The sequence below is a fragment of the Octodon degus genome, unplaced genomic scaffold (genome assembly GCF_000260255.1).
Source record: "Octodon degus isolate 3935 unplaced genomic scaffold, OctDeg1.0 scaffold00044, whole genome shotgun sequence".
NCBI lineage: Eukaryota > Metazoa > Chordata > Mammalia > Rodentia > Octodontidae > Octodon > Octodon degus.
In genome coordinates, this window is record NW_004524620.1 from 8,138,210 (window position 1) to 8,159,759 (window position 21,550).

The 21,550-nt window shown below is 39.7% G+C and overlaps 1 protein-coding gene across 7 annotated transcripts in view; it reads right to left on the minus strand.

Moving 5' to 3' along the window:
• Window positions 1–604: 604 nt before the first annotated feature.
• Window positions 605–21,550, minus strand: part of Nfib (nuclear factor I B) — a 213,224-nt gene continuing 192,278 nt past the window's right edge. For 4 of the 7 annotated variants that reach the window (XM_004631712.3, XM_004631711.3, XM_004631714.3 and 1 more), the window contains 2 exons: window positions 18,647–18,735; window positions 605–5,508 (listed from right to left, as the gene is read on the minus strand). In XM_004631712.3, coding sequence (XP_004631769.1) covers window positions 5,379–5,508; window positions 18,647–18,735 — 219 coding nt within the window. In that variant the 3' untranslated portion in view covers window positions 605–5,378. The remainder of the gene's footprint in view (window positions 5,509–18,646; window positions 18,736–21,550) is intronic. The other 3 variants (XM_023715839.1, XM_004631713.3, XM_004631715.3) reach the window with 2 other exon arrangements.

Genomic DNA, 21,550 nt, shown 5'->3' on the forward strand with positions numbered 1-21,550 from the left:
AAAAAAAAAAAAAAAAAAGACTTCCTTCTGCATAAAGAGATACATTTGCCACATCAGTCCCTGTAGCAGTTTTTAAAACCATTCTGTCAAAAATACAGTAATACAAGACTGGCTTTAGTGCCACTAGCTTACACTGCTTTTCATATGTTTAGGCCACCTTTTGTTACTGGGACTTGATCATGCAATAAGAGTCATCAAAGGCGTGCTCTAGCGTCTCGGCAGGCTAGTGGCCCTGAAGCACTTTCACAATCTCAACATACATCTGAATTGCAACACACAGATATTTCTAAAGAGTATTAACTAGTGAACCCTTTTATTTAAAAAAAAAAAAAAAAACTACTTACAACCATTGAAGAAAAAAATTGCAACAAAAAATGTAAAAATTGACCGTCTCCAACTTGTCCCCTGTGCTATTAACAATGTAACCAACAGCTCTGTGGCACAGACACAGTACAAAGAGTTGTCATGGCAATGAGTTTGGCTGATGCAAAGGTCATTGTGCAGGGTCAAAGGGCAAAATCAGTGGTCCATGTTACCCCCAACTGCAGGGCTCCACTCCACCCACACAATTTTAAGGAATTAGAAAAAACAGGGGAACTACCGGAAAGTGCAAAATATGAAGAAGGCAGCTTTCAGCTCCTTCAGCATGGAGTACAACATTCAATTTTGAGCTTTTATTATTGAACTTGAATAGCCTGCACATTAACAAAAAAAGTTTTCTATAGAAACCAATTTCTTAAAGTCCAGGAAGCATGCAGCTGGTTAGTATTAACAAAAGACCTTGACAGGAACATGTAAACTGTACTGAACGTCATGCTCGGGGCCTATCTGCCAGCAATATTGTAGAGTTGCTTCATCAAGAACGAACACTGTACACTGAATACGGGATAACCTTCCGCAGCCTTCACTGTTTCACACGTCATAGAATCCGAGTCCAGGTGGAAAACATGTCCTGCTGTCACGCTGCTGAGATGGCCCTGTGCAATCTCTTTTGTTGAGTCCTTATGAAGCTACAAGCCACAAATCCAAGATTCTGCTCCCTGAGGACACGTTATGTGAGACACAGCACTAATTTCGTTTTCTGCCTATCCTGAATGCTCTGTGAAACTTAACCTTAAATACCATCACGTAACAATCACAAAAACTTCTGCTAAAGGCCTTATATACTAATAAAAAGACAGTGGTGCTTCCAACATTCTGAAATGCTCTGAAAACCAACTTTTCCAATACTAAATACAACAAAATAACCTTCATAAAATATAACTTTTCTCCATTTACACTTTTTTAAAGGATTAGTATCCTATGCTTTTCAAGCACAGGAATCTGAAATAACTCCTAACATGGACAGATTTTTTTTTTAATACATAACTTAAGAGCCTGGAGAGTTTTAACTCAAGTCCAGCCTCTAAACAAGGAATATTCTTGTTTACTTTAAAAATGGAAACAACATATAGTTCCATTATAATTGTTAAAAAGTTAGCTTTACAAACATGGGAATTTTAATTTAAAAAAAATTCTTAACAAAACTATACAGTGTACAAATTACTGTCTACAAGGTAGGCGGTTCGTTAAGAAGACCTCCCGCTCTTCCTGCTACTCGCAGCTTCAGATTCATTCACATACTGTTTAGTGGAGCTGCCCACCCGAAAATCACCCGACAACTATATTGCTATAATTAAGATTTCTGCCATGTCTTTATGTACAGTCTCCTTCACTGCCTTTCCTTCCTTCCTTCCTTTCTCCTTAGCCAAGCCTCGAACGCTCACATCACTCCAGGAGGAACATGCTGCAGAGGCACTGAGGGCTGGGCTGCAAAGCAAAGCAACGGAGGCTGGCCAGTACCACGACCCACGGGTGCCCTTGGGTGCCCTTCACCAGCGGAAGCCCTGCAGTTCTGGGTAAGGGAGGGGCGTGCAAGATCTGCAAAAGTGGGGCCCTTCGTCAGAATATACTTCCTGGTAAGAGAGGAGGAGGCCAAACAGTGGACTTGAGATTATATAGTAGTATTTTCAACAGTTTTAATTCAAAAGGAAGTGAGAAAAAAATGGATTTAAAAGTAAAGCAACACTGGCACTAGGCCTTCAGAGTCGAGACGCAGGCAGGAATACCATGGAGCATCGCTTGGTCAAGCTAGAACTGCTCACTCGCTGCAGAGGCAAGGTGGTGAGCCTGCCTGCAAAGAATACTGCGTGTCCTGTGAGGTCGAGGTGCTCCTTAGTAGGTCAGGGGCACCGAGGGCTCGGCCCAGGTGGCTGGCTTGCAGGGGGCAAGTGTCACAGAAATGGCTGGGCTTCCTCTGGACCTGGGCCGCTAGGATCCCGCCTTGCTATTCAGTGTTTGGGCTCGCAGAGCGAACGCGCTAAGCACAAGTCATTCTGCAGCTCATACGCGCTGTTCTGAAGTAGAACAACTGAGAGTTTGTGCATCAGGCAATGGTCTGGGGAAGGGAGCCAGGGACTCCTTATGACAGCCTACCATGTACCACCAATTGTGGAATATTCCCTCTAACAGCGAATTCACGAAAGGGGGCTGGGAGAGGGGAGAAAGGACAAAACACGGCAGCCTCCGTTCACCCTCCTACCCTCAGGAGCCACTAAATCAAATATATATTTGAGGTACCACCCTTTGAAAAACATCCCATCAGTATCTAATAGGCTTAATTCATCCACAGGAAAATTAACTTCTTAAAATTCTATATTCTCTCTGTTCTAGTTTTCAGTTTAAAAGGGCAGGTAAAATTAAAAACAAAAAGATTTATCTATTTACTCTGTTCCTTAAAAACTGAACTTTGATTTTAATCTATCAGTCCAAATACATTCAGCAATAGCAACCTTCCATTCAATCTGCTGGATACCGGAAGAAACGGAAGCGCACTGCTATTCATTGGAAGTAGTAAGTCACAGGTAAATCATATTCTTAATATGGTTTTTGTCATTAATAAATGAGGAACTAGGGCAAGGGGGTGGAGGGGAAGGGCCACGGAAGCACTCCTTCCAGTTGGTCTAAGTGTTTGGTAGGAGAAAGCATATTCCTGTGTTGAAGCCCCACGTGTGAAATGTCCAGGATCAGCTCTCCGGGCTTCCTAACAAGCGCATTCGCCAAGCAGGAGACAGGCTCACTCTCCGCTGCGGATCCGCAACTTCCAAGAAAAACTACCACCACATTCAACTAGGACAGTTTTTCTTCTAAGCCACATCTGCCTCCGGGAGAATCTGTAATGTCTGCTTTCTTACTATTCTGTTGCTCTGAAAGCCAGAAGTAAGTTCAGCTTGCACCCCAGGTAGGACATGAGGGGGGGAACCTGCGTAAGTTGAAGCTCGTCACAGTAGGCAGAACAGTCGCTTTGCAGCTCGGGCCCATCCCAGGGTGCACTGCTTCACAGCTACACTGTAAAGTGTTAAAAATCCTCCCACCCACCCCAGAATATATATATGTATATTAAAAAAAATCCCCTGTCCATCTCTCAGTACACAAAAGGACCTCATCACGCTGCAAAAATAGCAGTGCCCACTTTGGTCAATTAAAACAAACAAACAAACAAAAAAGCATAATTATTTTTTTTAAAAATCTGTGTACTTACCTATAATAACCAATACAGCTAAAAGCACTACCTACATAGGCAAAACTTGGTATTGCATAATTCGTATAAATTTGAAACCCCTCCCCCCAATATTAATTGGAAGATGAAAAACATGAAAGGTTAATAGAAAAAACACCAAAATACTGAAAATATTGCTGGTCGATTACAATTTTTAAGCGGCAACTATACACAGCCATGATATGCTTTATAAATGTGAGATAAAGGTATAACTGTCTAAAAAATCCATGATGTCACACATTTTTCTTCGTCTGGAGTACAAAATATTTTGTCATAAAAATGGTAAAGATTTAAAATGATAATAAATGCAGCAAAACAAGTGTAGTGATGTCACTTTTTGTTTTTTTATGTTTTTTGTTTTTTAGACTTCAAGGCAAGGCACGTGATGTGGACGTTATGTCTTCGTGCAAATTAGGATTACTGGAGAGAGTATTTTTAATTAAAATTTTAAGAGACATAGAGGCAAAATGTGTCTGCCCATGCACACTATGTATCTGTCAATACAAGGAATTGGTTGAACAAGGCTAATGTCTGAAAGCACCATGCAAGTTTTCAGCACCCTCATTACATTTGTTTTCTCAAGAGTGCATTTTTTTTTTCCTTTTTAAAAAATATCCTACACCCTGGCATTCCCAGTTTGTAAACTGTAAGCTTTACCCTTGTGACATGGATTTGCCTGCCTCTTTTGTCTCTAGAATGCAGATTTTGTAGAACCTTTGTACACCCTATGGGTTCTTGATGCAACCAGTAATTTTAAATAAATAAATTCTACCTCCAAGGAGGCTGCAGCTAAACCAACATAAGTGCTGTGTTTTCATTAATTTTTTTTTTCTCAAGCACATGATTTGTCTTGATTTAATGCCTTTTTAAATGCCCTCAAAAACTGAGGGGAAAATAAATTTGTTCAAAATTATTTTAACTTCTTTTTAATCCCCTCAATTTAGAGTCCAAGGGCTGAAGGACTTATAATCATGATTCCCCTTTAGATATAAATTTATAAATTGCACTTGCCTCTGTTAAGTGTTTCTTTTGTGGGGAAAACATTATATTAAGTTTTACTGTTGCATGCGGAGATGGCGCTTCACCTACGTAGAGGCATTTCTTCCATAGAGCCTTTGAGTTGAAACTGTTTTGTTTTTTTTTTTTCCTTTTTTCCTTTTTTTAAATTTTTTTTTTCTTTTTTTACCTTTTCTGTCTTTTTTAAGATTTCGAACTGGGTTACACACTGGAAAAGGCTGGGTTAAGGGCCAAAATGTAATAGATTTGTACTGATCACTAAAGGCTACAGAGATTTCATATATATATATTTTTTTAACTTTGAGAAATGAGAGTGCTCAAGGATGGCTGGCCCATGGCTCTGCGGCCAGCACCTGACGCCGCCCCAGCCTCGTTGGTGAGATAACCAGGAATGGTGATTCCATGCGTAAACAACGAGAATACTAAACCAAGAAAACTAGCTTATCATGCAAATATTAAGGCATCTAGAAAGTCAGTTAAAATATATTGTCATCGAGACAGAACATCTATTTCCCAGCGGACTTCGTGTAACAAAGGCCACGCTGCAGGGCTGCGCTCTACCATCAGTGAAATATCATCGACCCTTTTAATGTCATTATACTTCCAACCTTAAGGGATTAGTGATTGTAAGTGCTTCGACTGCTGGTCTACCGTCTTCTTTCTTCAGTTGCTTTCCTTTCTCCCTTTGTTTTGTCCAGTCTTCCTCGTTTCCTTTTTTTTTTTTTTTTAATTTTTTAAAACTACTGTTGTATTTCTTTTTCCCTCAGTTGCTCGTTTCTGCTTGAAGGAAAGGTTCTCCAATTATGTTCAAACCATAATTTTGGACATTTGCCGGTAGGATGGGTGTCCTATTTGACACTTGGAAAGGAACCAAGCTAGCCCAGGTACCAGGACTGTTGAGAGGAAAGGGGCAGCAGGGAGGGGAGGAAAAAAAGAGAGAAAACACAGCGTTAAAATATACGACAGTGTTGGGAATATAAACTTCAGATGCATTAAATTACTATTACACGTTTGTTTTTCAAAATCAAGATAACATGTCTAACATGAGAAAAACATGCCAAAATTTACATGATCCCTACATACTACAGTCTGTATAATACTATAAGGCATCTATATATTATACCTACATACGTAAAATATATGATCTTTTTTTCATGAAAAAAAAGTGAAGCAGAAAACCCTGGAGTGAAACATACACTGTGCTGAACTCTGATACTCCTTCTACTTTTTCTTTTTTTCCCCCATTACCAGGGATTGAACCCAGAATTGTCACGCTAAGCTACGCCTCCAATCTGTTTTTTTTTTTTTTTTTTTTTTTTTTGAGGCAGACTCCCCTGAACTGCTAATTTGCCCAGGTTGGGCTCAAACCCATAATCCTCCTGCCTCAGCCTCCCAAGACTGCTTGGGTTATAAGCATGTGCCACCAGCCTCAATTTCTTCCTAAAATAGCTGATCCATTAGCGAAGCGTCAGCCTACAGTTACACCAATACACCGCAGCTTGCCAGTTAGAGTGTACTGATCCGGTTTGATCTTTTAACTTAACAGCAATCCAGTGATACAATAAATTTCCATTTTTTACTTGCCTATAAGATTGAGCAAAATTGAAAAGTATATTTACTTTCCTCTCACATAAAGAATTTGCTTTTCAGTCAGGTATGTACATAATATGCAATCTGAATACCTAATAATCAAACATATCTTCATCGAGAAGACTTTACTAACCAAATACAAAATTCAGAACCAAACAGAAGTTCTGTTGCTGTGGTTTCCTACAGAATATCCACTTTAAGAAAACATGGGAGACTGCAAAGATCTCTACAGCTACTGGTTTCTTGTTTTTGTTTTTGTCCTCTTTCTCAGATAGAATCGCTGCTTTCCTCTCAATTCACATGTTCTTACATCAGCTGCCAACAGAAACCTGCTTCCTGCCCTGCGCCCCGGTGTGACACAGCCTCCGAGCAGCTCTGAACCGCGGGGGCTGGGTCGGGCCGCCTGCCTCTCTCATCAGCCTCTGCCCTCTGTCAGAATTGGAGCAGTGTTTAAAAAGTGCAAAACAGCTCTGTACTTGCTTCTGGCATAACCTTTCATAAAAGAAATACTGTACAGAGGAAAGTAATGCCAGACCTACAGACCACGATCACGTGCACCATACATGGTGGGGTGCACCTCATCTGAGGCATCGCTGACATCAATACTCAACTGGCAATGAAAGGCAGCGACATAACAGCTGCGTAAATAATTATGAACCAAGAAAATATCAAATAGACAATTCTGTACTCAGTTTAGTCATGGCTTAGCATAGAAATAGACTTCCAACATTTTATATTTAATTTAGTATCCTTCACTTGACTTGTGAGACCATAAGGCAAGATGGATAGTTTTGTAACTATCAATCTACATATATTTACTTGGACACGTTTAAATTCCAAATATACAAAAACTTCATAGGCTATTAATCTGAAGGAAACTTTTTTGAGTAAAAGAAACCTTGGCATATGACATTTTTCCTCTGGTAATACCTCTAAACAAAATGTGGCTTATTGTTACCTAAGTAAGTATTTCTGACATACTTAAATAGAAAACATCATAATGAGCTTTTTTATGTAAGAGATTTTATATCTAGGTTACAAACTCCATGACAACAAAGACCACCTCTCTTTTGGGGAAATCATGTGGCACAGGACCTAGCCCATAGTGAATAGTCAATAATGGTACATAAATCAATTAACTGCTCCAAGTCACACACAACTATGTATTTTTAAAAAGCTTTTGCCCACAAATACACATACTCACGAAAAGATACTTAGCACCAAAATTTTTATTATGCACGAATAATTATCTTCAACTAAAAAAGTTACTATCTGATGAAAAAATAGTAACTTTCGAGAATAAGAATACTTTTATTGACAGCTTCCTCGAGAGACCCCACCACTCTCACGTCTCTCTTCCCACGCACATCTTCAGCAACCACCGAGACTGCACCACTGAGAACAAGGCCACGCAACACAACAAGCTTGTGTCCCTCACCTGTGCTGCTGCTGCACCTGCCTGTGGCCCTACCACAGCACAGCACTTTCAATCGTAATTATTTATTATCCACACTTATCTTACTGACTGAAAGGTGAACTCCACGGAGAAAACAACCTACTTTTACCTATCCTTACCAAGTCAAGCTAATCCAATGTTATTTATTTCTTCATAAAGAAATAAATCACAAAAAAGCATCCATTATTTTTAACTTAAAGAATAGCAGCAAAAGCCAAAAGACTGGCTCAACATAATCAATGACCATAAAACAGCACAAACAATAACCAAATTACTTTGAAAAATAAAAAACCCAAAACAGACAGGCTCACAGCTTATTTAGAGACTAAATCACTTAGGAGTATAAAGTATATTTTAATGATTGAAAAATCAGTGTGAAGGACAGATCTACCAAATCTTAGCCAAAAAGAGACAGAAACTCGGGGTGCGTTTTGTAACTGCTCTCTTGGTTCTTTAGGACACACGTATTATCAACCTTTAGAAAATTCTCAATAAAAACAATTTGATGCCAGTCACTACAAAGGCTCATCCTGTAGAATGCCTCAAAAATTGAGTTTAGACATTTCTTTAAACATTTTAAAACATGCACCCTACCTAATGACCATGGCAAAACTGCAGTGCATGGTGTATTTGTCAAGACTATCTATGAACCTCTGGAGGGAAGGAAGGCTCATGCAGTAGCCTGGTGCAGACCCGCAGATGGGCGCTGCACGCTCCAGCTGCCAGTCTGGGCTAAGCTCAGAACTATCAGGCACAGACATGTTACAGAAATTTTTGGCAGCCCCATTGAAAACAGGCCTGGTAAAGCCAATTCAAGGTCTCTGAAAACAACATAAGGAAAACATTTAAACAAACAAAATAATCTAGATGGCTGAATATTAAAAATACAGTATCTAAAATTGCATAGGGATTCAAATAAAAATGTAACAGTGCTTTTACCTATCTAACTCTTTCAATAATTATACGCATGGATAAAATAAATGCATATACATATAAATTAGTTGCATATAAAATACTTAATGGTTTTAATTTAAAACAAAATGAAAATTATATGAGAAAGAGCATACTTGGTCTATCCAACAATGTACACTCTCTAGTAAGAGCTCGAGAATGGGACTGAAAGGACTTGAAAATACCCAGCATTAGATGTAACTCCAGCAATGTAACTTGAAATTCATATTTGCTTTGTTGTCATTAATTTTCCAATGTCAAATCACCTTTCTTTTAGGCAAACTAAAGATAATCAAAGGTGAAGGAACATATTTATAAACTCTATACTGACCACAAGCACATAATATACCTCTGTATCATATACATGGACCATAAAGCACAAAGATTTTGGTGGAACCTTAACACCTTCCACTCTATGTATATAATGAAGTATATGTCATCGTGAATAAAATACATAGAACTAAATCAAAATCCCCAAAATAACATGTTTCATACTTTGGGGAATATTCCCACATTATTTTGAGCAAATGTATGATGTGGGCCCCTCCAAATATAAATTATTTTATCTTAAATATACATTAATGGCAGATGATGGTCATTTATTTTTTGCTATTAAGACTACCTCTGAGAAACACTGTGTTTCTTCTAGACATCTCTCTTGAAGAGAAATAAAATCAAAGGCATTATTTTATTGAAGAATTTTACCAAATTACATTATTTAAGGTACAGTGTAAAGATAACAGAAAAGACATGGCAGTTGAGTTGGAAAGAAGTTCTAACTTCTGTACGATTCGGATGGATAGAATTAGCACAAAGGGATAAGCATGCAATGAGTCCTTTGGAGCAGAATGCCATGTTGGTACTCTATGTATGGATCAGCACTTAATCCTCTCAATGAACTCTTAAAAATAGCTAGTTCACAAAGAAATTGAACTTACTTGCCCAAAGCCCTCTGTGTGGCTTTCAGATATAACAACTCAGTTCACTCCGATTCTCACGGCCATTTTACCATTATACTGTCTTCCTAGGAATGGCCCACTCTTTGAACAACTTTCTCAAAGCAAAATATGTTTGCTTCAGGAGACAATAAATCTCCCGTGCCTGCCACAAGCTGGATCCTAGCCTAGCTAATGTTGCCGAAGAGAGTTCTGTGCTGAACGTGAGGCTGGCTGCACGGCCAAGCAGCCTGAGCTCCCCTGGAGACAAACCTAGCTGAAGTTCTACTAGTGAAACAGCACGAAGAGGCCTAAGAAGGAAGAAACTGCCCACTTACTCCTTTAAAAATGGTAGCTGATCCATGGATTTCTGGATCCAGTGGATACAACAGTTGGCCTTGTATCTAAGAAGTCAACAGTCTACCAATCAGTGAAAAGAGAAAGTTGGCTGTGGCAGCTAACACACAATAGCTACGCTTTCTGAAGTATGCATTCCCTGTCTGTATCTCTGAAGCCAAAACAATTGGTTCCTCAGCTTCTAACACAATTGGTCAAGAACCATAAAGAGCCAAATAAATGCATGAAGTCATTAAATGGAGCCAGAAGCCCAAGTTTTGTCTTCACCTATTGCTTCCAGGTAATTAAAACAAAAAGCTATTTGAAGATTGGCAAAATCCATTTATCACTACCTAGTGTTCATCTGATGATGAACTGGGCATTCCATTTGTCAGTCTGTAAAATGTCAGAGTATTTAGTATACCAGTACTTTTCAGAGGAACATTAATGTTGCCCATTCAGATTTTATATACTGCATTTCCTTCAAAGATTGCAAGTGCTCTTGTAGGAAGCTTAAAAATACATTTAGGAACAAAGTGCGAAAGATGGTATATATTCATAGATACTTAACTGTACCAGTAGGCACATTATTGGTAGACAGTGATAAAGAATAAGCAAAGGTCCAGAAAGCATGAGTAATATAGCAAGTAACTTAACAGAAGGACGTGCCCTCTTAATTCCTCCTCATGGGCTTCCAAGAAGGCGAGTTTTTACTACTCCTTTGGCTAAATACTCTAATTTTATTGGCACATTAGCACACAGGTTTTAGTTATCTCTCCACAAATGTACAATAAAAAAGGTCTTTTCAGAAAAGTCAAAGATGTTTTTGAAAAATCAAGTGTGGGTTATTAATTGGTACTTAACTACTATTGCGTTAGAAACCAGCCTGTCTTGGGTTGCAGATGTGTATGTTTTGGACTGGTTTCTTACTTCGATGTAACACACATGCTGCAGACTCTGTGCTGTGAAAAAAATGCTCATTCAGACTTAAGGAAGGAATAAACAGTAGTTTTTGGGCCAGTGAGAGCTCAGTAGAATAAGCGCTTGCCTGGTAAGCGCAGGATCCTGAGTTTAATCACCAGTATTGCAAAACAAAAACAACAACAGTAGCATTTAATGTATCTGAACCAAAAAAAAAAAAAAAAAAAAAAAAAAAAAAAAAAAAAAAAAAAAAAAAAAAAAAAAAAAAAAAAAAAGAAAAGAAAAAGATATTAAATACACTAGAGCACCGGTTGCCAGCACTTCTGTAGTCTGCACTATTTGCCAGGCGCTGTGCTGTGTGAGTGATCTACCATAAGGCCTTTAATTCTCACAACAAACCTAGGAGCGAGTGTGCTCACCGTATTTGGTTTACAGGTGAGAAAAGGCAGCTAAGAAGTCCAAGCATCTGGTCCACCCCCTGATGCTCTGGAAGGGCCGCGGCAGGAAGTGAGCTCCAGCAGTACGGTCTTGGCAACCACCTTTTTACCCATATGCTTTAACTCCTCTTTTGTGAAAGCACTTTACTGTTTTTTTCACTGGAGTAGAATTTGTACTGTAACAGAACTACAGCAGAGCACCAGTGAGTTAGGGCCCGTATCAATTAGACACGCTGAACTTCCATGAAGCCCAACTCTTGAGCCCAAACCCCAGCAAAAGTGACTGCATTTTGTACATCCATTTTCAGGCGCTTTTCAGCCAAGTGCAATATGCACCTTTTTAAAATATAGGTACACGTGTGGCTCCAGGTCAATGGTTTGGTTCTGAGTTCCTGTGCGGATAGTGTCAGACTGAAAATAAGACATGCAAAGTGCTTTATACAAGTGTAGGGTTTCTTCGATTTATTTTTCCCATTTTTAAGGGTCATTATTGCCATCGCAACGATCCTATCTGCATGCAAGATGATTTCTAATGATTATTACTATTTGTGATAATTTGTATTAGAAAGCTCCCTAGCTGGCTCTTACCTGCTCTGCACAGTACTCTAGTGGGCTCTCTGGGAAACACGGCGTTCCATGAACTGCAGGTGGCTTGTGGAATTGCTCTAACGACGAGCAACAGTACTTCATCGTAATGAAAGAGAAATGTATTTGTTTTTTAACTAAGTAGGTAAATAGCCTTCTTTATTGCTACTCCTTTGGGACCGACAGTTTTGAAAATAACATATCCAAATGATAGGCCATCAAATCTCATTAGTTTATATTCAATTGTTTCAGATGTATTTTGTAATTGGGGCATGCTGGATTGAGGATTAACTTTATCATGCGTGAGTGCTAGTTTTCGCTAAGTAAAATAATGGCATATGCCAGTGAAATATTTAATCTAATGAAGAGTGCAGGCAGGAAAAGCCATTCTATAGGAATCCATTCAAGCTCAGTATTAAAGGTACTCATTACAATTACTCTACTCTCGTCAGAGAAAGCTTTTACGTAATCCTAGAAGACCCTCAACAAGGCAATCTATAGATTTAAAAGCAACAAAATTTATTTCTCATAGAGTAAGAACTAAAAAAAGGCTCTTTCAGACCTCAACAAGCCAAATTAAGTATGTTTTTTTTTAAAAAAAAAAAAATATGTATTTGGTCTTTTTCATACTTTGGAGCTAAAAATGGAAGACGATTAACATGGAGATAACTAAGTATAAATTACTTATAGCACACACACACACATAAGTAACAATTTAGGGCGCCAGGGAAGCTTTGTCCCATTAAAACTCCATACAATTATCAGGCCGCGCTACTTGTTTCCTCGCTGTCCTCAGTACACACACACCAGGGCAGACGCCCACGCGGACACCAACCCGCCCCAGCCTGGACGCCTCCCACCCAGCTCTTTCAGTGTTACTGTTACCAGTGCTCTTGCCCACTTCTGTGCATTTGTGATTCTTCAACAACAGACAAAATTCCCTATGAAAAATGGTGCTTTTGAGATGATGCCTCTCACCAATAAAAATCATACTCAAAGAAAAATGGAAGTTTTCCAAAAAACAATGAGTCTTTCACTACTCATTTTCATTTAAAAGCAACAATCACTATTTGCAGAATTTTGTCTCTAACAATAGAATTTGCATCAAAATTCTGAACTATAAAATTACAAAGGCCTTTATTCTTTGATATGTGTGCAAAATTTTCCTCCTCGTAAAACAAAGTGAACAAAATAGTATAACTGGATCTCTGAATACACTTGCATGCTTGTTTCTTAAACTTCAATGAGCTTTTGCCTGTTTTCTTTTATAATTGTTTGTATTTATTCATGTTATTTAAATATGATTAAAAATTCACAATACCCCACTCACAGAACTAGCAAACATGAGGCTAAAAAATGGTAAGCTGAGGAGTATGACATCCACCGCCCACGGCTGACTCCTTCCGGGCATCGCACATGTAAACACAGAGCTTCACATGAGGGAAGGGCTCCAAACCAGGTAAGTGCTTCGGGGGCTGCCTTCGGTTGCAAGGGTTAATCTGAAAGGTTTCCATTTGGAAACGTCCTGAACCAGGCTCCTCCCTCTCCAGTTGCACTGCCAGAAATCATCCGACAGGAAGCGTAAGATTAAGTTTGTCCTACCTACTCGAACAAAGAGTGCTCTGAGCAGGCCACCGCTGCACTGCAGAGCGGGAACTTTCCTAATCCTGCTGGAATCTGCAGTGCAGCTCAGAAAGTATCACGGGAAAAGCTGTTTTCTTGCCTGTAACATCTTGTCTCTGGATCATCTCAGTTTGGTCACACTGCCATTCCTGCTGCTTCTCCTATAAAGGTTAACTTAAAGCTCCAAACATAATCATGTGGAAAATGGACATTATTGATTCCTGCGGCCCATTGTTCCCCCACCCCGAGTCCCTGAAGTTCAAGTTCAATCTGGAATTACATCATGTCTGGTTTCTCCTGGTTACCAGACGGCTTGAGACGTGACCACAGCTACAGAAAAAACAAACAGCCTTCTTCACGCTTCGGCTCCCCTATCGATTCAAACGTAAACTTTTTTTCTTTCTCTCAAGTATGCTTCAAGTATGGAGCATGGTTAATTTAGAGATTAAGTTCCAAATTAGATTATCTAATGGCATCTTAATGGATTGCTGACCCATTTCCTGTGGGATGGCAGCATGCAGGTCTGGCTGGAATACAATTAATTTCTTAGGAAGTGTTCTGAAGAGTTTGCCTGGATAAAAAGGAAACGACATGTTGTACAAACCTTTCTTTATTATGGGCAAAGTTAGCCAAAAACTACAACAAATCCCAATATATTTTCCACAGCCAAATTGGAGATATTGTGGGCCTGAAAATATCATTTCTAAGAAAGGTAATGTCTTAAGCTTTGATTGTGTAACAGGTGCAAATGATTTTTACGAGAATGGAGAGCAATTCTGTTCCCGAGAATGTTCACGCACACAGAGCAGGGCTGGTTAGCAGCTTTTATCAAGCAACGGCTCTGTGCAGTTCTGCGATTCTCTGTCATGAACCGAAGATTCTTGCATTCATCTACCTTATCAGCGTTTCTCTCACAGTCCCTGAGTAGTGCTAGGGGTCCTGAATGATGGCGAGAAAGTTGAACATTCTAAACACACTTTAGAGCTAACAGCTGAAAAGGAAATTCAGCACTCTGAGGATAAAGCTCCCCCCAGGAACTGCAGGAACAACCCAGCTGTTGTACTCTAGTTATGTGTCAAGATAACAAAGTGAGAGCAGGAAACGCTAACCTAGTGAATTCGCAGGGAGGGTCTAACGCGAAGGCTGAAATGAAAGTTAACTCTTAATTCCACCTGATGACAGGATACAGACTGGCCTTAACATGACATGTTACCTATCTGTGGATACACACAAGCACATACATGTGCATACCAATGTGTCATTTGCCACCCAACATTGAAAATTACTTTTGTTTAAATATTCACCATAAAATTTTTGAGAGCTTACATTTCACAAAGAAAATGCTACGAACAAAGCAAAGAAAATGGTAAATGGCTGCGGGCAGAGCCACGCAAATAGTTCTATGCGTGAAATAAATGCCCTGGCCGCTCGCTTTCTGCCCTCCCTCTTCTGGCCAGCAAAATCCAAATAACCTTTACTGGCTGCTAAATTTCTCTTGGGAAATCAAGAAACTCTCCAGGATTGCAGTAATAAACGACAATTTCTTACAAAAACATGTGTAAAGTAACTACAGAATGAAGTATTCAACTCACAGAAAGGAACTGCTAACACATGTAACATGGAAAATAGCTGATAAAAGTCTCTTTGGTGCCATTCAATTATGGCACCAGCAGAAACACAAAAATCCTTCCAATTATTTCAGTAAAATCTTCATTTATTCATTATTTCAGAGGCTGAGCAAATGGTTTGTGTAAACATATCCTTCAGTAACACGCGCATGTTTATTTTAGCCATCTGAAGGCTGCTTCGCTGTTTATGGAAGCCATCAGACACACAGCCACTCACTTGTGGCTTCGCATTTCCCCGAAAGGGGTAAAGGGGGAGAGGGGAGAATGCAACAATAAATCCAGTTTCTCTTTTGCATAAAGCATTCACTCCAACGTTTTAAAATAACTTATGTTTATATTATTCTTGGACTGTCTTCCAGCTTCTTTTTCATTCAATTATACTGCTCTTTCATATGTGATAGCACCAGTAAGGTTCTGGCTATAGTTTCAAGAAAAAAAGCCAGTTGGGGAGGAACTACCTTGTGTGTTTATACCCACATAACTCACACAGGCAAAAACAACATAATCTGTCCACACAACAGGACACAGTACAAACAGTGCCTCGTTCAAGCAATCTGTCACCTGCTACCCAGCCACGCGCTGAGCCCATCCCCCTGAAGCAGAGGTGAGGCCTTCAGCCAGCGCACCACGTGGCTGGGTCGCTGACCTTCTGCCTCGGCAGATGACTTCATTTTTGCACAGTGCAACCACTGCACGTGAGAAGCACAGGGCAGGGCAAAGGCACGAGCAAGGCACACGGGAAGCAACACCACCAACACGACTCTGCAAGTCTGTAAATCCTTCCCGAGAGAGCCAGCCATGGCTCGGCAGGAACTGTGCCTGTACTGGACACAGGGGAAGGCAGGGAGTGCAGCTCTGGTGACGGAGCCCGCTCAGCTCCCCAGGCCCTGCTGCTCTCCATGCCCTGCATGGAGACCCTGGATGTGCAAAGCCCTCCAGAGGGCAACAGGATCAATCAGGAGAGGAGACAACCATGGGAAGGGAAGCCACAGTGAACAGCAAACGATTCAAGCAAAATCCAGCCAAACCAGAGCATCCGCTCAGCTTTGTCCTTCTCACCTATAAAGTCTCTAGGGATTGCCTGTTGTCAAAAACAAAAAAATAACAGACACAATAATGATCACCGCTGATACTTTATTTCATCTTGCTGAAGGCAAATTATTTCATTTTCTGGCTGAGAGACCTACATGCTGCAGATATTTCCAACTCAGTGACATGATCCTAGCACTATAACCATATCCTTGAAGATTCTGGATGGCCTCTCTTAGAAATGGCAGAGCTGCAGACAGCAAGGCTTTCTTTTCAATACAGTATCTACAGAAAAAACCATTAAATTTAAAAACAACTGTAGAGAAGAAAGTATAAATAATACATAAAGTCCCTGTGCCACAGACCTGGCTTAGGTGTGCTATATAACATGGGTCGTGTCCACTTTTGAAAACAGTGACAAAGCAAAGCCAACTGCTGTCTGAGCTGAATATATTTATTCTGACGCCTAACAGCTAAATTGTGCAGCCATGTGTTTCTGTGTCCACCACAGCATCCAGCACCCCAGCACTGGAACTCTGTAGACACCTGTGGAATGTGCAGGCGACACCTGCGTCATTAGTTGTGCGTCTTCTGATCCATGATTAAAAGGTAAGAAACAAAGCCAAGCTGCCTTTGTAAGAGTTTTCTGAATTATTAGGGTCATTCTACATTTATTATTTATAATTCAAAGAAAAAGCAATACTTCTAGGAAGAAGTAGAAAAAGAGATCTTAATCAGTTCTGAGTCTTTTTTGACTCAGACCTCACATTGACGGCCACACCTGCTGCCAAGAAGGGCCCCGGCAGCACGAGCGGAACGAACCTAGAGCTGCGCTGGGGCACCACATTCTTTTGCCTACCTGTTCTGTGACGCATTGTCCACTCTCCTCCGCTTAAGAGGTATCAATTTTTGATTAAAAAAAATTACTAGCTCTATTTTAAATTTCCAATAATTTACATCATTATTTGTTTTTAATGTACTTTACAGGCGCTACACTATTTCAGATTAAGTAAATGCCAATCAGTAGTCAACAGATCTGGAAGTTCAGACAACTAGAGGCACATTTAAAATCATTGGTAATTTCATCTGATTTGTAATTCTAAAAAGCACGGCAAGCTTGTACGCACACATGAGCCATTTTGCAGATAAGCAGAGCATTGAATATGAGATTATTTAATAAAATAAAATGTAAACATTGTGTTGTCAAACTCAACTAAATTAACTTTAAAAGGCTTATTAATTCAGATTTTTTAAGTAAGATACTTCCACTGAATTTAACTCATATTAGTAACCCTTAATACTATTTACAGATACAGATCGTTCCAGTATGCTTATCTTATTCTTGTAAGTATGTATTGCATTTTTCCCCAAAAAGAAGACTAATACATACTTCTTGGGGGGAGGGGGAGTCACAATAGGTGAAAATGTATCCATTTTTAAAGCTGATATCTCAATCTTCAAAAGGAAAAAAGTCATAATGTAATCATTAAAATGTTAAAATAAGTTACTGAATTTTAAAACATACAATATGAATAACTTTCTTAAAATCTGTCTCACATAGAGTGGGAATTTAATTGATTTCACTTATTCAAACATTACTCTTCACCAGTTTCTATCAAACAAGGTGGAGACCAAGAGCTCCTTGCAACTCTCCCGTATGGCACTGCCAAGGAAGAAGTACAACCACAGGAGGGCGGGGAAACCATGCTGGCTCCACTTTGCTACATTCAAGGGATTGCCTTGCCCTCTTCTGCAAATTTTTACCTCTTACGACACGATTACACCACCTATTTTGATTATTTATCACTTTGACACAACTGTTCTTTATTAAAATAACACATATATGAAGCTACCTTAGAAATACTTGTTTCTTAAAACCAAAACATGAGCCAATATCGAACTGGTTTTGACGATGGAGTTTTAGAAAACTTTTTAAATCAACCAAATAATGGCAACCTTTGAAGGGTCACACCAGCATTCAATCAGAAATTAAGTCTCTTTAAACCAAATTCCTTCTTGAGCTACTGATTCTAGCAATCATCCCACTCCAGAATTTATGGGTGTTGGAGTAACAGCTAAAGACACTAACTTCAATTTTTTTCAAGTGTTTTCTCCCTGACAGGAATAAATGAATGTAAAATGACTTGCAGTTAACAAGAGAAGGAAGAAGCAAAATGAGAATGTATATTACGAAACGCCAGTGGTTTCATACTCAGAGAGTTGTAACATCTTCCCTAAATCTGTTTTGAGGTCCTAAAATTTAACTTTCTAAGTCCACCCTCATGCCCACCAAAAATATGAACTGTATCAAACATTTGACAGTATTTATAAATTCCAATCATCAGTTAGCCGTGGTCTCAAATTAATTTGATGTTGCACTTAAATAAGAAATAAAGGAGAGGGGAAGGGGAACAGGGATGGTATAGCCAAGACAACTAAGATTTCAACATATACTGTCTGTAAAACTAGTTTAAAACAAACACTATAGGTCATGTAACTTTTAGATGTAAGTGTAGCGTTGGAAAGAATGAAAATGTTACCTTTGCCAAGTAATTCCCAATGTATCCTCACCGGTACTGGGGTATAAATGCCTGCCGTTTTGATTCACGGTCCAGTCACAAATCCTCAGCTGTCAATTGAAACCTAGCAGTCAGATATGGGTCGAGCAGTACTACAGTTTTTAGTATTTAAATGAACACATGCAAACTAGTACTGTATATGGCATTAACCTTACTTTCCCAAGAGGCAACTTAAAATAAATAAATAAAAGCAAAAGAAAATCTTACTCTGAAAAGCAAAATTCCTAGACTTGTTTTTTTAGAAAAAAATTATTGCAATAGGCTTCTCTATTAATTAAAGCATTCAAGAGAAACAAGTGCTTAGAACATAACAATTAGCCATTATTAGAATACAAATCGAGCTGAAATAAAAGCAAATGTTAATGTTCAACAGAGAGACATATCTTAGAAAGAAAACAAAAATTGCTTCTTTTTCTATGCAACATACTAAATCATCTGCACTGAGTAAAATAATCAATAACTTTAAGCATGCAGTTGCAAAACAGAAGACATGCAGTTCAGAGGAGAAAGGCCCCGTCCTACGCCTACGGACAATCACCCTCACTGTGTAGGCAGGCGTCAGGCACTCAGCTCTAGATGTGTCCTAGTTTTGTTTGACTTAAAATGACATTGTTTAGAAGGAGGTGATAAGCTTTTGTATTTTTTTTTTAAATTCAGAGTAATGGTATTTAAAATACTTCACTACATCTGAAGATAGCAAGGAATGTACTAAGCACAAGCTGCAACGAGCTCTCCCCAGGTCCTGGAGTCATGAGCGCTGCCCTCCGGAGCTCCTCCAAGTAACCCTATCCAGCCCCGTTTGGCTAGCAGCTGCCCTTCCGTGCTAGCAGATTTATTGAAAAGATATATTGCTTATTTTTATGCTTAAGAAAGTAAACCTATCTGGCTTTGGGGGGAAAACACGTTAGAAAGTCATGGTGTTTAACCTCTAGCTGGCCGGGCTGTGAATTACTGCATGCTGCACCACACACGCCTCCTCCCACTGCTGCCCGCAGCCTGGCGGGTCCGCAGGGAGCCGCACTCTGAGGCGATGGGCGCAGCCCGCCACCTCTCCTCTCCTCTCCTCATCAGCCGTCTCAACCTGCCCTGACAGCACTGCAGCCTGAAAATCCCTGCTCATCAGGAATCTTTATTTTTTCTTTCAGCCTCTCAAGTGTCTGCACTTTGTGTAAGTAACAATGATCTGGAGTCTCAGAATGAGTTTCTTACTCATTTTTGCACACATCTATAAGACTCCAAAAACGTAATCTAAAACTTTCCAAATGTGTTTTAATTATACTGATAAACAATGGATTTTATGAAGAACTAAAAATGATAAACAGACAAGCATATGGACTGATAGCCATGTAAGTTCCGTGCAGGATACATGTCATAAAGATCACGGATCAACAGATAAAGCAGACAGAAAAATAAGCGCTCTTCAAACAGACGCTAATACTTGCACAAAAAAAAATCTTAGCAGTCTTAAATCAAACCTACTTTTATATTTCAAAGATGTAATTTGTTCAGATTAGAGTATAAGAAGCTATATGATAAGATTATTTTAATACTCTCAAAGTGGGTCATACAAACAAAAAATTCAGTATGATAAGTTGTTTCAACAATGACAGAATAAACCATTCGTCTACTTCAAACTACAGGTGCTAAAGGGGCTCTGGGACCTAAAATAGTTCAAGAAACCTGACTCTGCACAAGGGCTACCTTAACACCACTCACTCATTTGCTTTTCAGCATGGAAGACATGAGTCTGCAATTAGCAGCCCTCTCAAGAAGAGTGGAGGTCCGCCCAGGCAGAGCACATCTTCACTCCGGAAGTGACTAGCTTCCAGCTAGTTTCTATGATCCCCTCAAGCTGAGCCTGGAGGAGCTCTAGACAGTGAGCACCTGTTCACAAAACGAGACTCTCAGGTGTCGCTGGCGTGCTGTCTCACAGGAGGGCCGGGACCCCGCTTCCTGTTGGGGGATGTTGCTTGAGTTGGCTAGCTGGCTCTTCCCCTGCTCAGTTTTTGTCCCTTGCTTTGTTTTACCCTAAAAGGGTCAATGGGGCTGTCATTGGCCAGGTGCTAAGCACTTAGAAATCACTATATTTTAGGACATTTTTCTCTCCTAAATTTTGTCTCAAAGGGGTTAGAAATGACTAGCACTACTCTTCCCCACTGCACTCTAAGAGACCGTAACAGAACTTTCCGTATCAGAAAAATATGCCTACATACATATGAAATAATCAATAAATATATCTGGCAATAACTAATGCTAAATAAGTTGCTAGAATATCAATTAGTATTGAACTAATTCCTTTCAGTTACCAAAATTATCAATATACGTTAATTGCCCTCTTTAGACTGGGGACCAGCATTAACATCGTCAAGTTCCTGAGGAGAGATGCTCACGCAGCAGGTGCCTGCATGTGCTCCCCTCAGCCAGGTTACCTGGGCAACAGCCTCTCTCCCTGATCTTTACACAGAGTTTTGTGTAAAGCATCTCTGTGTTAAAGAACCACCTAGGAAGTGAAATCTTAAAGGACATAGCATGGGTCAGGGAAAGAAAGAATTAAAATGAAAATCATCTACTCACAACTCCACACAGTCATTTCTAACAAAATCAAGTCTAGTCTAGAGTAAGAGCTTGCACTGTAGTCTTGGAAAGCAGAGGCAGGAAAAGCAAAACTTTAAGCCCAGTCTGGGCAACTAAGTGACTTAGTGAGAAGCTGGCTTTAAAATAACTTGGGGAGGGGATGCAGAAGCCTTTGTTCAGTTCCTATTACTACAAAGACAAAAAGGAGGGAGAGAGAGACAGAGAGGCGGTGGGAGTGGGAGGGAAGGAGGGAGGGAGGGAGGGGTAGGAACAAGAGGAAAGAGGGAGAGG